Source organism: Bubalus kerabau, chromosome 16 (assembly GCF_029407905.1).
Source record: "Bubalus kerabau isolate K-KA32 ecotype Philippines breed swamp buffalo chromosome 16, PCC_UOA_SB_1v2, whole genome shotgun sequence".
Taxonomy (NCBI): Eukaryota; Metazoa; Chordata; class Mammalia; order Artiodactyla; family Bovidae; genus Bubalus; species Bubalus kerabau.
The window spans coordinates 16,852,534-16,870,452 of record NC_073639.1 but is presented as its reverse complement, the minus strand read 5'-3'; the positions used below and the strand labels follow the sequence as shown (position 1 = coordinate 16,870,452).

The 17,919-nt window shown below is 40.7% G+C and overlaps 1 protein-coding gene across 6 annotated transcripts in view; it reads left to right on the top strand.

The window, feature by feature from the left end:
* The window catches only part of SMAD1 (SMAD family member 1), an 86,359-nt gene that overhangs the window by 23,241 nt on the left and 45,199 nt on the right, over positions 1-17,919 (top strand). For 4 of the 6 annotated variants that reach the window (XM_055550954.1, XM_055550958.1, XM_055550952.1 and 1 more), the window contains exon 2: positions 16,592-17,168. In XM_055550954.1, coding sequence (XP_055406929.1) covers positions 16,769-17,168 — 400 coding nt within the window. In that variant the 5' untranslated portion in view covers positions 16,592-16,768. Of the gene's footprint in view, positions 1-4,311; positions 4,442-11,850; positions 11,975-16,591; positions 17,169-17,919 lie in introns of those variants that run through there. The other 2 variants (XM_055550953.1, XM_055550957.1) reach the window with 2 other exon arrangements.

Below are 17,919 nucleotides of genomic sequence, written 5' to 3'. Positions count from 1 at the left end.
TGGATTATCCATTCTATAGTTCATCCCCACTGATGCACGTGGTTGATAGCTTAATAAACTCGTTTGGATTTCTGTATCAGGGTAGGTAACAGAAAGCCCAGGGTGCATGGGAGATGGAGTTGTGGTGAAGAAATGGCACAGGTTTTTGTCCACCCTCCCTTAGATAATTACAGAGCCTGAAGACGTCCTGTGACTCTTATCACAGTCAGCCTGATAATGTGGTTCTTCCACCCTTCACGCCTCCCCTCCACTTAACAACTGTGAGCTTGGTGATGCTGGGAACTGTAGCCTGCCCAGTTTTTTTCTACTGTACCTTTATGTAAGCCCTTACAGAATTGTTCAGTTAAGTAGTGAATTAGTGGAGAGTAAAGTTGCTTAGAAAGTTGAACATACAGAGGAGGAGAACTTGCATTCGGAAGCCTTCCAAGTGCACTCTGTTTATTGGGCTTTTCCATCCCCATTGGTAAATACCTGACCCTGGGCAGGCTAATAGGTAGAACTGGACTAAACAACTGGCCTGAGGTGAAAGAGGTCTAGGTTTGTGGCGCAGGTCTCACCTCATTCTGTAGGTGACGCCTGCTCGTACCCACAGCATCATTTCCCTAACCCGATGAAAGACAAGCGCTTCTGCTGCTTTTTTGCCCTTAGCTGGAGGGAGCTCTTGCTGTAGGGTAAAGCGGGCAGCCGCTCTTTGCTCAGTTTCTCCTCCTGAAGGCCTGTTAGTCCAGCTTGGGTTTTTGGCAGATTGAAAACAAGATGTCATTGATTGTGAAGGGGAGTGAAATCTGGCTGATCTCAATGTTTGTCTCAGCGGTTATGTAAACTTAGATTTTGAGGAGTTATTTTTTTCTTCCAAATAACAGATTTACATACTGGGAAAGGACAGAACTGAATTGCTTTTGAGGTATCTGATTAATACAAAACATTTCTTTGGTAAAAAAATTCATGCATTGAAAAATGTGAAGGATATTTGAGTTACTAATGGAAGGGGACTAGAACGGGGAGGAAACTTATTTTTTGTTATAATATGCCATTTTGTAAAATTGAGTTTTTTGATCATGTGGTTGAACTGCTTAATAAAACAGTACATTCCCATCAAATATCCTGTTCATCCAGAATTAGGTCATATATCCCAAATCCATACATAGGAATACATTTCTGTGAAAATCTTAGTTCAGTGATAATTCTGTTCTATACAGAAATACTTTCAATGTTTTTTTTTTTCTTTCTTTATAAAAAGATAAATCTTGCCACCTGTTAGTCATAATATTGTCTTCTGGGGCCATGTAGAACAAATCTCTTAACCTACTTTCAGTTTTTATTTGTTTTTATTATTGGGGTTTTAAAATTGGAAACAGTTATTGGTTGTAAGTAAAAATGGTCTGCTCTCCTCCTCTCCTCTCCACCAGCTCACTCGGTATAGTAATTGCTTGTTCAGATTTGTTTCTTTCCTGGCTTTTCAAGGTACACGTATATTTCACATGTACAGGTTTTGTTTCTATTCGAGTTTTTAAAATGAGATTATACTTTGTGTAGTGTTCTGCAGCTTTTTTTTTAACTGAACAATTATCATATTTTTTTTTTTCCATGTTAGACATGAAAGGCTGTCCTCCTCCTACTTTTCTAACGGTTAACATCATTGTCAGATGTACTATAAGTTAATCATTCCCTTATTGTTAGACTGCTAGGTTATTTGGTACGTGAGTGGTCTTGAACATAGATCATGCTCATCTGAGGATGCTGCTTCCCTGGGAGCTGTTTCTCTGGCTGTTTTCCCTCATAACCCTTATACCACAGGGTCTACAGGAGTGGGGGTCTCCGCACTGCCCCCTTCAGACCCTTCTTCCCGCATCCTCCATAGAAACACCCAGCTTTGACTGTCATGTCAAACTGTGCCATGCTTCCCCTCCTTATTATTCACTCCCCATCCTCCACCCTCATCACTACAGAATTTACTGTCTATATTCCCTCCTTTGGGGCTACCTCTGTGGCTCAGACAGTAAAGAATCTGCCTGCAGTGTGGGAGACACAGGAGACATGGGCTCCATCCCTGGGTCGGGAAGATCCCCTGGAGAAGGAAGTGGCAATCCATTCTAGTATTCTCGCCTGGAGAATCCCATGGACAGAGGAGCCTGGTGGGCTACAGTCCATGGAGTCACACAGAATCAGACACGACTGAGTGACTAACACACACACACACACACACACACACTCTCTCTCTCTCTCTCTCCCCCCCCCCCCCCCACTGTCTCTCCCCGTCTTCCCTTCCTTTCTACCTCCTATGATCATTCTTGAGAGAAGCCTGGTGGGCTACAGTTCCTGGGGTCGCAGAATCAGACATGACTGACTCACACACACCCACTCCCTTTCCACCTCCCATGATCATTCTTGAGCTACTTCTTTGCTGATCTTTGACTCCACCTCAGGTGCCATCTCATAGGGCTGTGATACGGGATTTTAACAGATCCCAGAATTAAAAATGAGACAGACATCACCAACTTTATGATTAAGTATTTTCTTCATAAAATGTATTTGTTCATAGCCGTAACTTCAGAATGTGTTAGTCATTCAGTCATATGACTCCATGGACTGTATAGCTCTCCAGGCTTCCCGGTCCATGGGATTTCCCAGGCAAGAATACTGGAATCGGTTGCCATTTCCTCTTCCAGAGGATCTTCATGACCCAGGGATTGAACCCCGACCTTCTGCATCTCAGGCAGATTCTTTACCATTTGAGCCAGCACAGCAGCTAAGGTCTGACCATTTCTGCTGGACTGATCCAAACCTTTATCATCTTGAACTGCATCAACCGCTGTGGCTTCCTCACCGGTCTCCATACTCCCTCCTACTCTGCCACGCCTCTTCCTCCTGCTCCCCCACCTTTCAGCCTGTTCTCAGCCCAGCCACACCATAGTCAGCCCAGGAAGCTGGCGGTGGGACCACACTGGCATCTCTGCTCCCAGCACAGTTCAGAGAGAAAAAAGCTCCAGAGTCCTTGTGGCTTTGCTGTCTGCTCCTCTCCCTTCCCTCTCTCCATCCGGGCCATGCTGGACTCTGCTGCCCCGGGATCATTTCAGGCACATTCTTGCCTCTTGGCCTCTGCTCTTCCTTGCTCCCCCTCTGCTTGCCATGTACATCCTCAGGATGTACTCCTCAGACTGTACTCCTGAGGATGTACTCCTCAGACTGGCTCCATCCCGCACCTTTTTAGGCTTCTGTTGGAAGATCACTTTCCCAGTGAGGTGACCTGACCACTAGAATGTAGGTCTCATGAAGGCATGAACTTTTTTTTTTAAAACTGTTTTTTTCCCCCTTGTTCAGTGCTGTGTCCCTGTGCTTAGAAGAGTGTCTAATAAAGGGGGCCCAGGTTTGATTCCTGGCCAGGGAACTAGATCCTGTATGCCGCAACTAAGACCTGGAGCAACCAAATAAATATTAAAAAAAAAAAAAGAATAGTATCTAATATATTCTGGGGGGTTGTCAAATGAGCTGAATGACTGCAGTGGTTATCAGCTTTTCTTTTTATCATTTTCTTTGTACAAAGTTCAAACTTCACTGGACAGACAAAAACTAAGAGACAAACTTTTGTGTAAACAGAATATTAAAATTAGCTTACTGTGAACCCACTCTGTAAATATGTTACATTTCTCAGCATGTTCGAATTTTCAAATCAATTTTACGTATTCCTATTTAAGGGGCTGGTAACAACCCAGTGGGGTAGGTGGTGAAATCAAAATTTCACGGAAAAGCAAATTGAGGCTCAGAGGTGTTTTATTCAAAGAGCAGCTGCTAAGTGGAAAGCTTCCCTTTAGACCTGCCTTTTTTCATTCCAAGTGAAGCTTCTGTTTTCTCACTTAGAAACGTCTTAAAATGACAGAAACATGGTGAGGATCTGATCTGAAAGTCTGGAGACTGGGTCCTGATTTCTCCCTCTGGATTTTGGCCCTGCCTTTTGTTTCTGCTTCGCAAGCACATGAAATCAATGGTTCGCTTTAACATTCCTGACAATGACAGAGCAACAAATTTTATTTCTCTCACCTGTGGAGGAAGTGGCCTCCACCCAGTTTTACTGAATTAGGAGGGAAGTGATTTTTTCAAGTGATAAAAAGAAATAAAATTCCACGTTCTTCCCAGAGGAGGAGTTAACAATTGGGAGAGTGGCGTGAGACCACATGTTGGTTTGTAAAAGGATATAACTTGTAAAGATGTTTCCTTTGATGCCTGTGATGAATATGGATGTGTTTCCCTTTTAGAGGGTTCTGATTAAACGACTCAATTAAGAGCAGAGCTGGAGGATCTAAATATAGGGAGAGGGCTCAGGCGGCCCTGCCTTGCCTATGTCACTCACCCCTACAGATGTGCGTGTTTGTGGTCATAAACAGCACCTGTGAGATCGCTGGAGAAGGAGCAATGTTCCAAAACCTGAAATACAGCAGGATTGGTCGGTTGGGTTTTGTTTTTTTTTTAAGTACATAGGATAGTTTTTTTCCTCCTATGGTCTATTCCATTTTCATCTGTGAATTTAGTATTTGAATTCCTTACTGTTTTAACCTGATGAATAGACTTTAGTATCTGTTCTGGTTTAAATTGTAGATCTACCGCTTACTAGAAAACGATCTGGAAAAAGTTGCTTAACTTCTGACCCTCAGGTTTATTAGTAAAATGGAGATAATGATATGCATCTTGAAAAGTTGGTATAAAAGGTCAATATGAGTGTAAAAACTACCAGTACAATCCTTCCATAGGGTAATAGCCCAACTAAAATAGTTTCTTCCATTTGTTAATGATTGAATCATTCATAACTGGTCACTTAATGGAAATTTACCACATTTAGCACTCTTTGCAAGCTGTAAAATTGCTCTTTTATGATAACTTAAAACACTCAAAAGAATTTTTTTCTAAGAGACAACTACTGCAGACCTTTTCCTCTTATAGACAGACAGTGAAGTTTGAAAATGCCTCTGCTCTTCTGTCTCCAGTGTTTGAGGAGTAAGCAGTTGCAAGCCAGTAACTCTACAGTTCTTGAGTTGAGGTGACTACAGATGAGATTTATCAGAGTGAGGTCTTTCAGTTCAGTTCAGTCGCTCAGTCATGTCCGACTCTTTGCGACCCCATGAATTGCAGCATGCCAGGCCTCCCTGTCCATCACCAACTCCCGGGGTTCACCCAAACTCATGTCCGTCGAGTCGGTGATGCCATCCAGCCATCTCATCCTCTGTCGTCCCCTTCTCCTCATGTCCCCAATCCCTCCCAGCATCAGAGTCTTTTTCCAATGAGTCAACTCTTCGCAGATGTGGCCAAAGTATTGGAGTTTCAGCTTTAGCATCAGTCCTTCCAATGAACATCCAGGACTGATCTCCTTTAGAATGGACTGGTTGGAGATCCTTGCAGTCCAAGGGACTCTCAAGAGTCTTCTCCAACACCACAGTTCAAAAGCATCAATTCTTCGGCGCTTTCTTCACAGCTTTCTTCACAGTCCGACTCTCACATCCATACTTGACTACTGGAAAAACCATAGCCTTGACTAGACAGACCTTAGGACCTGGATATCTTGAAAGGCTTACCACGTACAGAAGGACAGTTTTCCATTATAAGCATAAATTTGAGGAGGGGAATTCAGGGGGATTAAAGAATGCTGTACAACTTTTAGAAACTTCCCTTTAACTCATATGGTAAGAAATCTGCTTGCAATGCAGGAGACCCGGGTTTGATCCCTAGGTCAGGAAGATCTTCTGGAGAAGGGAATGACAACCCACTCCAGTATACAACTTTTAGAGGAAGTGGCAAGGAGATGTAGAAATAAGCCAGGTTTCTTGGTTGAAGTTGAGGACAGTAAGGAAACTCTGCTTTAAGCATCTGCCTAACTAAACAAGTATCATCTAGTGAAACAAAATCAAACCGACGCTCTTCTGCAGGGATTATCTATGACTAAGAAAAGTTGACCAGGTGCCCTATCGGCAGCCTGAATTTGTCAGGATAGAAGCACTTGTGTATGCAGAGCAGAACCAGAAAGAATTCTTCTCTTGAGGAATTTTCCAACACAATGAACATACATTGAATAGCGTACTTAGTGCAATTGAATATGTAAACTACAGCACTGTCGTTAGAGACACATCTAAGTGTGACATCCATAAATCCTTGATTCCTTTTCATTGAGAGGATGCTGCTGCTGCTGCTGCTAAGTCGCTTCAGTCGTGTCCGACTCTGTGCGACCCCATAGACAGCAGCCCACCAGGCTCCGCTGTCCCTGGGATTCTCCAGGCAAGAACACTAGAATGGGTTGCCATTTCCTTCTCCACTTTTGAAATCATTTGGCTGAAATATTACAGCCTGCAGTGAACTTCCAAGTAGCAGGTGGTAAGTGCATCCTTTTCTTTTTGATTCCTACGATCGCTTAACACTCAACACTCTGTTGAGAGAGACCACATCTCAGCACCTCTTGCTGGCTTGTCCCTCAGATCACACCTAAGAGACTGGAAGAGAGGCTGTTGGTGCCTGTGTTTTAAAGGCACCAGTACCTGCATGATTGCATGATGAAAATTAGCTTTCAAGAGCTGGTCTTCTCTTCCACCTTCACCCCCTAGTTTCTCCAGATTTGGAAAATTAATCTCTGAAAAAAATTTTAATGTAAAAGAGGCAGACTAGCTATTCTATGTCATCAGTCTCACATTTAGAAAGTGGAGAAAGGTTTGAAAGTAACTGAAATGGGCTGAATAAGAAACTCAGGAAAGTTGAAGTCTGTCTTCTGGGTGTTTGGGCTTCCCTGGTGGCTCAGCTGGTAAAGAATCCGCCTGCAATGCAGGAGACCTGGGTTCCATCCCTGGGTTGGAAAGATCCCCTGGAGAAGGGAAAGGCTACCCACTCCAGTATCCTGGCCTGGAGAATTCCATGGACTGTATAGTCCGTGGGGTCGCAGAGAGTCGGGCACAGCTAAGCGACCTTCACGTTTCTGGGTGTTTGTGCCAATAGGGCATTGCTGCTGCTCCAAGACCAGCAGGATTCCTCCGTGAGCTGCAGTGGGCATTCATGCTGCTTTCTTGTATAGGAGCTATAAATACTTATATTTATAGCTTATATATATATACACACCCACATATATATATACACATGTATATGTATTTCCCCCCTAGGGACTCAGTCAAAGTAGAGTTCCTTTTAGCCCAACTTCTGAGCAAAGAAGTAGGTGGTTTAAAAAGTGCTTTCAAGTCTGTCGAAGAGATAGAGGTTTTAGTCATCTGTACTTTTTTCTTCTAGGATTTTTTTTCCCCTTCCTTTTGATTAGTGGTGAGCTTTATTTAGCTGCGTTTGACCTGTTTGGAATTGGGAAATATTGAATGAAAGTTGAGGGCTAACTGCTTGTTTGATATAAGAAAAAGAAATGCAGAGGGACTTACAGGACAAGTATCTCAAAAACCACGTGAGTTCCTAGTTGGAGTAACTGAGAAAAGGAAACATTTGAACAGATGATTTGTTGAAATCAGATCACAGATCATTGTTACTCTGGGGTCTTTTCTGAGACTGAGATAGCTAGAGAAAACCTGTCTCTCTCTCTCTCTCTTTCTCTCTCTCTTCCCTCATTGGGATGTCATTGTACTTGTGTAGCAATTTTAACTTTATTTTCCTCCCCCGTTTGCCTTAAGAGTAGATGATGGTGTAGCATTTTCCTAAGGATCTGTGTGATCGATGCTCCATGATGCTTTTATTCAGAGCTGTTTGGAGTTGGTGCTGCTCCGGTTGTGTCCTGTCTGTTCCCAGAGTACTCTCTCTGCCTGTCTTCATTACTGGTTTTCCTGGTTCCCTTCCTAGGGTTGGTTTTCCAGCTGGAAATGTGAGCGTGTGTGTGGCTTCAGCCTTCCTGTTCAGGCAGTCTGTGGGGTGTCTTTGGTTCTGCTTTGAAGTAATAGGTATTTTAGCTTTATCCAAAGCTTGGTAGTTTCCCAGTTCTTCATAAGTTTTCATTAATTCTGTAGCCTAATTTTATTTAGGCCTGTTTGGTATGTTCTCCCCTTCTTCTGTGAATTCTCCATCATACTCTTCCCAGCAAAGCTCATGGCAGTTCTTGGATTCTTGGCTTAAATGGGTTGCACGTTATGTTTTAAAATGTATACTAGCATCGAGTCTCTGGAATATTTTTCTTTGCGGGCCTTCATCTTTTTAAGCATTTTCAACCCAAATCTGTAGTGTCCAGTCTGTGATTCTGTGGTTTCTATGAGTGTCAGGAATGTTCGGGTGTCTGTTTTATCCTTCTTGGGAATCCTCATTTGTTTTGAGGAGTCTGCTCTTGGTTAGGAGTATATATGGAGAAGGAAATGGCAACCCACTCCAGTATTCCTGCCTGGAAAATCCCATGGACAGAGGAGCCTGGTAATATATGGTCCTATGGGGTTGCAAAGAGCCAGACGCAACTGAGCAGGAAGTATGTCATTGACATTAGTACCTAAATGAAATAAAGCAGGTTAAAAAAAAAATAGTCCATTTTGGAGTAATGAAAAGTTACATTACAGATTTCCTGGTATGTTTACTTTTTGACCCTTTTTGATGTTTTAATTCAAGTATCTCAGGAGGTAAAAGTTCTCATCAGGCCTTGAATCCTATCTAAAATTGGATGTTAGGATAGAAAACACCTTTCAACAGTACTAATTAATATTGCCGCCAGTTACTTTATGCAATACACCTCTGAGGTACTTCCCGTTTCCATGGCATTCTAGTGAGGTGTATGGTGAAATAATTTAGACATGAGAACTACTAAACTACAGGAATCATATAGTTTGCTTATGATTTCTCAAAAGCCCCTCAGTCGCTCTTTGAGAACTGGAGTCTTTTTCTGTTTCTTCACAAGATCATCAGTTTAAGAAGAGCTGGTGGTATAAGTCAGGAAATACACATGCAGTTTATTTAGTTACTTGGAAGTACTTTCTCCAGCAAAATGGATCAGACTTTTTCATAGAAAGATAATCTTTACAAAGTTGTCTTCTTTCTCAAGTAACTTATCCAACGGTTAAACAGTTCTAAAGCGAAGTTAATCAATATCCCATACTTTTAGTTCCTTGATTCTTTTGATCTTTATGCCTTGATGTTTTACCATTAGAGTTAAGACAGTAATGAACCAAAGAACAAGAGGTTGGGGGCTGGGGTGAGTCTCTTGCTTCACTAACAATAGACCATTTATCTACTTTTTTTAAGGTACCTGGAAGGAGTCTTTGATACTTTTCCCCCAGTCGCTTTTGGAGCCTGTATTTTATGCTGATTTTGTTGAACAATTCTGTTCAGATCAGATCAGATCAGTCGCTCAGTCGTGTCCGACTCTTTGCAACCCCATGAATCGCAGCACGCCAGGCCTCCCTGTCTATCACCAACTCCTGGAGTTCACTGAGACTCACGTCCATCGAGTCAGTGATGCCATCCAGCCATCTCATCCTCTGTTCAGTTATTCCTCAGTATTTAAAGGGATCATTTATTTTGTCTAGTTCACTGAATTCATGCCAGTGCACAGATTGTAACAGCACTAGTCTGAAGCTGCAGAGGGCGACTGGCCATCATCTGTCCCCTCTTGTGCTTTTCTTGATTTGTAGTGCTTGGTAGCCCCCAACCCCCACCCCACCCCCATGTCTTTTTATCGTATCTGCGGATACAAATTAGAATAATTTTCCTTTAAAACTTTCAGTGGGAATCTGGGATCTGAGGTATTGCATGGCAGAGAGTGTATTTTGTTGATATTCACACAGTTGGATAATTACATGTTTCTTTACTAGATGAGGCAGAGATGACGAAAATGCCCCTTGTGCAATTGGCTAATGAGGGTTCCTTTCAATGTGGAGCACGTTCACACAGCAGTTAAAGTTATTTTACAGCTTTTTGCTTTTTTTCTTTTCATGTTAAGGAATACCACATAAGTTGCAGAATTCAATAGCCATGTCAAAAGGAGCATTATAAGCGTATTTTTCGCATTTGGTTCTGGTAGTGCCAATAGAAATCCTTTCCATGAGTGAGACTCCATAGGGAAAGGTACTGACTTTAGAAGCCTGTCTTAAACTGCATTTTTATTACGTCCTAAATCGGGTCACACTGTAAGTCTAATCTGATTTATAAGTAGACTTTGTATGTGGCTTGAATTAATGAATTGAGGTGGGTTTTTTTGTGTGTCATTTGCAAATATTTGTGTATAGAGGCTTTTTAAATTTTTTAAAGTTACAGATTTTCCATTAAAGCATGTTTGAAAAGTTTTAACAAGTAGGAACGAGAGAGACTTAACCTTCCAAACCCAGCCACTGTTAATACTTTGATATATTTACATAGTTGTTCAAGCTATATACACAGTTTTATATTCTGCTTAAGGTTTTTTCCAAGTTATCATTTTTATGAACATAATTTTTAAGGACTACATAATATTCTTTTGAGTGAGCTATACTACAGCTTCCTTAACTATCTTCCAATTTTTAGATATTTATTTTTTTCCTTACAGTAAAGAATACTCTGATGAAAATCATCATGCAAAAACAGTTTTACGTTTTCAGTGCAGAATATTTCCTTAGTGTACATTTCTAGAAGTGAAGCAAGCTACTGGAACAAATCTCACCCTTTTTTTAAGACTTCTTGGGGGTTCTTTACCAGTTGAAGTGCTTTTTCTTCTTTGTCAGTGTGAAATGTTTGTATTTGGAGAAGAGGGAAGGAAATCTCTGTTTGCTGACTCATGTTTTTATTTTGCGCTTTAAACTGATAAGGCCACTTAGCTCTTGACATAAACTAAAGCAGGAAGTACCAAAAGGGGCAGAAAAAAATGAGTTGTCTTGCCAAGGCCATCGTGTCATGGACTCTTGAGTTCCTGATGGGAGGTGGGTTACTTGTTTCACTTGAATATAAAAAAAGTGCTTAACCCAAGGAGGCAAAAATCAGTCATCAACCTGTGTTTTGTTTCATATGCACATTTATATGCAAGAGTTTATGATCTTGTCATTTTAATATTTTTAGTGGCATCAACCGCCACCCCCCCCCAACAATTGGCCCTAACAGTGTTTGGAGGTAGTAGCAGGGTTTTTTGTTGTTGTTGTTGTTGTTACTTTACAGGGAGGCCTGGTGTGCTGCGGTTCATGGGGTTGCAGAGAGTCAAACACAACTGAGCGAGTGAACTGATTAACAATGTTGTGATTCAGTTTTTTGACGTTGTTTTTGTTCCCTGGGTGGAGAGGCCTTCTATATTGAGGATGTCACCTTAGCTTTCTTTCTAAAACACGAATCTAATCCCTTTGATGCTCTGATTTAAAACCTTCCATTTGCCCACAGGATAATAGGTATCACAGGCCCTTCACAGTCTTGCCCCGCCCTTATCAGCCTTGTATCATCTACATCAACCTTGAACCCTAGCATTTCCCTGATGTCTGTTAGAACTACCTATTTAGAAAAGTGGTTTAAAAATTGAGGCTCTAGAGCCAGAAACATGGGTTCCCTCTCTGGCCCCACCACTTACAACCATGTACGTAAACCTTGAACAAATTAACTAACTTCTGTATTTCACTTTCCTTACCTGTATAGTAAGGAAAACAGAATGCTCCCTTAAAGAGGCTTTGTCACAAGTTTAAACTAGGTAATAAAGGGAACAGTGTCTCTCATGTAATGATGACTCCAAATATTAGTTCTGTTGTTTTGCAAAATTCTGCTCATCCTGTAATGATATTTCCTCTTTGGGAAAACTTCCTGAAATCCCTGGAATTAATTGTTCCTTCCTTTTCTTCTCTCCTTTTCTGCCTTTATGTATTGTCGTGCATCGTTTTTCCCTGCGGTACAGCTTTTGTGACACGGTGTGGTGGTTGGTTCTTGGTTGGCACATGCGCAATACAGGGGCCACCTCTTCTGTTCCTGCACTCAGAGTTCACCTTGTTCCACTCATGGAACTCCTCTCCTGCTGAGACCTGCACTTGCCTCCAGACTGCTCAGCACAGACCTTGAACTTGGCATACGGGGAGCCAGTTTGCTAACCGTGAGTTCACTGTTAACACACTGGCTCTTCAGGATGGAGCATCTTTGTCTCTGGCCTCAGTGGGGTAGCCTAAGTACTTAGCAGGCACTCAGTGCAACTTCGTTGAATGAATATCGATTCCAGTAGTTGAAGCAAAGGTCTGAAATTGTGGTCCTCAACCCCCACCACCACACACACACCTTCTATGATAAATCCATGAGTTCTAGAGTTTAAAATAGCCCCAAGTGATTTTGATAGAAACTCACCCCCTCAATTTGAAAACCATTGACTGAAATATAAAAACGCAGCTTTTGGAGTTAAAGAAGAGGACATACAGGATAAGGAGAAATGTATTCTGTTGATAAATTGTTACTAGAGGACAAGGAAAATAAGTTGTCTTTCTCGTTCTTCTGCACAATTAACCTTTAGTAAAAGTAAATAATCATTTCAGGAGGTACACTCTGACCAAGTGTGACTCTTGATGATAGCATAGTGCTTTGTTTTCTCTTTTATTGTTAGACAAAAATAATGCCACTTTAAAGAACTGATAAATCTGAGTAAAACTCTTTCCAGAAGGGAACAACTGAGCCCCTATAGCCTATTGAGTAAGTAAAGCTCCACCCTTGGCCTTCTAATTCCTTCAGGGAGCTAAATCATTCATCAAACATTTATTGAGACTCTGATATGTGCCAGGTACAGGGCTCTGCTCCAAAAACAGAAAGACAGTCAGATAGAATTCCTTTTTCCTCTAGTGAGGAAGTAACTCTTGGCATGTACAGTTTGCCATGACAGCAGTCCATCATAAATATCCCTTTCAGTTCTCAGAATCAGTAATGATTTCCCCCTTTTATTCCTGTTACGGGTAATCTGTGCCTTTTCTTTTATTGATTAGTTTTGCTAGAGGAATATCTGGTTTTATTAGTATTTTCAAAGAGCCAACTTTGATTTTATTTTCCTATTTTATATATATAGATATATTTAATTTTTTGCTCTCATTTCCTTTTACTGTCTTTGGGTTTAATTTGCTGTTCCTTTCTTTTTCTTTTGGTAGATACATAGAAAATTAGTTTTCAGCTGCTTTAATTTTCTAATATATGCACTTAAGATTATAAACTTCCCTCTAAGCATGGATTGAGCCACATCCTACAAGTTTGATGTGTCAGATTTTTATAATCATCCCATTTAAAATACTTTCTAATTTCCCCTACATTTTCTTCTTTGACTCACAGGTTATTTAAAAGTGTAATTCTTTTCAATAACAGTATTTGGGCATTTATTCTTAGTTGTACGATGATCAAAGAGCATATTCTGTATAGTTTTATCCCTTTGATATTTGTTGAGATTTGCTTAACGGCCCATTATATGGTCATGTGTTTTTTTTGTTGTTTTTTTTTTTATTTTATTTTTAAACTTTACATAACTGTATTAGTCCTGTGTGTTTTAAAGTGCTATGTATGCTGCAGTTGCTGGGTGCATACATGAATTGAGTCAAGTTTTTAAACATACAATCTCCTATATCTGTCAGTTTTCATTTGCTTGTTTTGTCATTTACTATGTTGATCTCCCACCAAGACTGTTTGTCATTTTAACTATGTCAGTTTCTACTTTATGTATTTTGAAACCGTTACTGCTTGGATTAAAAAATTAGGACTGTGATATATTCATGGTAGAGCACCTCTTTTAACATTATGAAATGTCCCTCTTTTATCCTTGGTGATACTTCTTTCTTTGAAGTCTCTCTTATCTGATTTGATAGCTCTGTGAACTTTTTTGTTTAGAATATGCACAGTACAGTTCTTTCCATTCTTTTTCTTTCAGCTTTTCTCTGTCCTTATATTTGATATGTGTCTCTTGTAAGTACACTATATATTTTCATTTGGCTTATTTAGTCTCTTGATTTGTAAGTAATTCTCGAGACTTTGAGGACTGCATCTGAATCTTAACTGTTTTCTGTTCGACCCACCTATTATGTACTCCTTCTTGTTCTGAAGTTTTTTTGGTTAATCATATCTCTAAATAGAATTCCATATTTTTAACTCCTCTATTACCTTTTCATCGCTTTTAAATTATTCTTTCAGTGGTTGCTTTATTATGACATGAATTCATAATTTGTATCAATAATAATTTAATGCTTTAGCATTGCCTGGGTAGCATAAGGACCTTAGAACTCTGAATTCATTGATCCCTTCTGCTTTTTTGTTATGCATTTTAATTCTGTATTTTAAACACCACAAGATATTCCTATAATTGTTTTGTAAAGTCAGTACCCTTATGGAACTCTTTGTTCTTTCCTGCAGTTTCTTGCTTTTCCCTTGTGCTTGAGAATTCCTTGTGGAAGCCAGTTATTTCAGATTTTGTTTGTTGTAAAGCACTCTTATTTCACAATCATTTTTGAATGATTTTTTCCCCACTAAGTATAGTGTTCTGAGTTACTATTTATTGCATTCAGCGTGCTAAAGATACCATTTTACTGTCGTTTTGTTTGCGTTGTTCCCATTGAAATGTCAGCTGTCATGCTTATTGTACTCATTTGAAAGTATTGTGTCTTTTTAAAGATTTTTGTTGTAGATTTTCATGATATGACACATTAAAACTTGTGGATTTCTATTTCTCCTTCTTGGGATTTGTAGGGCTTCATGAAACTGTGGCTAGACGTCTGTTGCCAGTTTTGGAAAGCCTCTGGCCAGTAACTTTCAATATACATATGTCTTCTCTCACAGTTTTTCTCTCCTTCTTTCCTTTCATCTTGATCTAGTCTAGTATTAAGATGATTCTAGGCTGTGTTCCTCGAAGAAGGCAATGGCACCCCACTCCAGTACTTTGCCTGGAAAATCCCATGGACGGAGGAGCCTGGTGGGCTACAGTCCATGGGGTTGCGAAGAGTTGGACACGACTGAGCGACTTCACTTTTCACTTTCATGCATTGGAGAAGGAAATGGCAACCCACTCCAGTGTTCTTGCCTGGAGAATCCCAGGGATGGTGGAGCCTGGTGGGCTGCCGTCTATGGGGTCGCACAGAGTCGGACACGACTGAAGTGACTTAGCAGCAGCAGCAGGCTGTGTTTCTAAACACTGTCCATTTCAGGTTAGCCCTTGCACTAGGGCATACCTCTCCAAGGGTCTCAGCGGAAAACCTGGCATGTTTACCAGAATTTCTCCTTCTTGGCAGGCCCTCAGCTCTGTTTTTTTTTTGGGGGGGTGGGTGTGCTCTCCTCAACACTATGAGACTCCTGAAATCTCTGCTTGGTCCTTTAGCTTCTTTCTACTTGGGTTCTTACAAAGTGGCTTTGGCAAATGCCTTGAGAAGAAAAGCAGTGAAGAATGTTCAGCTTATCACTTCATCGCTTTTCACATCTTTCCAGATGTGGCCGCTTGTGTCCTGAGTACTTTGATTGCTCATTGATGCCTTAAAAAAGTTGGGCTTCCCCCCCCACCTCGATTTATTCATTTGTATTTTATTCAACTTTTATAGTTGTTTGGGGAGGAGGTTGATTGGATACCTGCTACTCAGTCTTAGCTGGAGTTGGTGCAAAGTTATCATCTTTAATCTTTTTCACCATTTGCATTTTTATCTAGTGAAGAGTAACTGGGAGGTTTAAATGAAACGACTTGACTAAAGTATTTGATACAGTACGTGCTCATGTGCTTCATTCATTTCACGTCGATAAAAAGCATATTTGAAGAAGCAGGGAATGAATTTCCTGCCTTAATTGCCTGATAGTCCAAAGGCATAGACTTATTTACTGAATAAAGACCCTAAAATGTTGGTACATTTATCTAGTATAAATATAATGAACTACCTTTTCTTTTAGCATGAGATACTTGAGCAAACCAAAAACAGATGTTAAGACTGTTATAGTTTTACCTTGTCCTATTGCTTTTAGTTTTTGTTGATTGAGGTGTATTTCGAAATAAATATTTTAGAGCCCATGAGTGACTATAAATATAAAATATCACAGTATCTGTTGAGAACTTGAACTTTTTTTGCACTAAGGGGAATATTGCTTCTACCTCATAACTCATATAAAGAGTAGCATACTTCTTTTAAATTGTATCTCAGTTTATTCATCTATAAAATTGCAATGATTGTATTACCTAGTTGAAATAATTATTTAAAGGGTTAAATACTGTGCTAGTCTGCTGCCATAACAAAATACCACTGATGTAGTGGCTTAAACAATAGAAATGTATTTCTTACAGTTCTGGAGTCTGTGAACTCCAAGATGAAGGGTCCAGACAGTGTGGTTTCTGATGAGAGCTATCGTCCAGGCTTGTAGGCAGTGGCCTTCTCTCTGTGTCTGCAGGTGGCCTTTCCTCAGTGGGTGCACACGTAGGGCAGGAGAGAAATCTCTCCCTTCTTCTTATGAGGCCACTAATCCTCTCAGGTTAGGACCCCACCCTCATGACCACATTTGACCTTAATTACTTCCGTAAAGGCTCCAGGTTCCATCTCCAAATACAGTCACACTGAGGCTTCAATATGAGTTTGGGGGTGGGGGGGTGCATAATTCATTCCATAGCACACTGTAATACATAAAAGCACTTAAAAAAATACCTGGCCCATGGTAATTGTTTAATAAATTGTGATTTTGTGGTACAGATGATATTAAACACCTTTTCCCCTTTTTTCTTTTCTAGGTGCTCGCTTTCGGTTCCTTTTGGAAACACCAGGAATGGTCATTTCTACTTTTCAGGACCTCCGCACAAAGAAGCTAAGGAGAATCTTATGTAGATAAAGTGAAGCCTCTTTCACTGTCCTTTCACATTGGGGACGTCTATATTTCTCCCTCCACAAGGAGCGTGCGTAGTGCCATCATGAATGTGACAAGTTTATTTTCCTTCACAAGTCCAGCTGTGAAGAGACTTCTTGGCTGGAAACAGGGTGACGAGGAAGAAAAATGGGCAGAGAAGGCCGTTGATGCTTTGGTGAAAAAACTGAAGAAAAAGAAGGGTGCCATGGAGGAACTGGAAAAGGCCTTGAGCTGCCCCGGCCAGCCCAGCAACTGCGTCACCATTCCCCGCTCCCTGGACGGCAGACTGCAGGTCTCCCACCGGAAGGGGCTGCCTCACGTCATCTACTGCCGCGTGTGGCGCTGGCCCGACCTTCAGAGCCACCATGAACTGAAACCATTGGAATGCTGCGAGTTTCCCTTCGGCTCCAAGCAGAAGGAGGTGTGCATCAACCCCTACCACTATAAGCGAGTAGAAAGCCCTGGTAAGTGAGTCCTTTCCTGTAGATGCATTTAGCAGATTTGTGTTGTTTCTCGAAATCATCCCTTTGTATGTTTTTGTTGTTGTTGTAATTTCTAAGTATTAGGGGAAAAGTCATGTCTGTCAGTCCTTGAAAGGGTCATACGTTCTAACAGCATAGTCTCTAGTTAACTTTCTTAGGAGCAGGGCTGTGAAAACTGTCATGGAGGCATTAATGCATCTACCTTTTCGTAAATTGTTTTTTTGCTAAATTTATTCTTTATGTTTCCCTTTGGTTCTGTGCATTTCTCGGGACAGAGTTAGCTATGATTTTATTGCAAGGGAAGAAAATCAGGAAAGAAGCATGATGTTGCTGTCTACATACTTGAGGGTGGTTGCCAGTGACTTATATCACTTTATCCTTAAAAATAGCACTTTTTATCATCTCCAATAGAATTTTGCTATGGCATACTCCCTGTGGAGGATATGAAGGAATTGTGTTCTGCTGTGGAATCATTTGATACTATTACTTTATATGAGATACTTCTAGTTTTTACATGTGCAACCTTGGAGAGGGTGGAGGAAGCATAATAAAGGATATACTTTTAACATTTACTTGGTTTTGACTTAAATTAGAGTCCACATTCTAGACAGTGGCATCAGCTGGAAAATGATTAGGCAATCTCAGGCATTTAAATATCTCAGTGTCAGATTGGAATCAAATTTGTTGATGGATTAGTTATTAATAGCTGATGGTTACCAGGTGTTCCCAAATG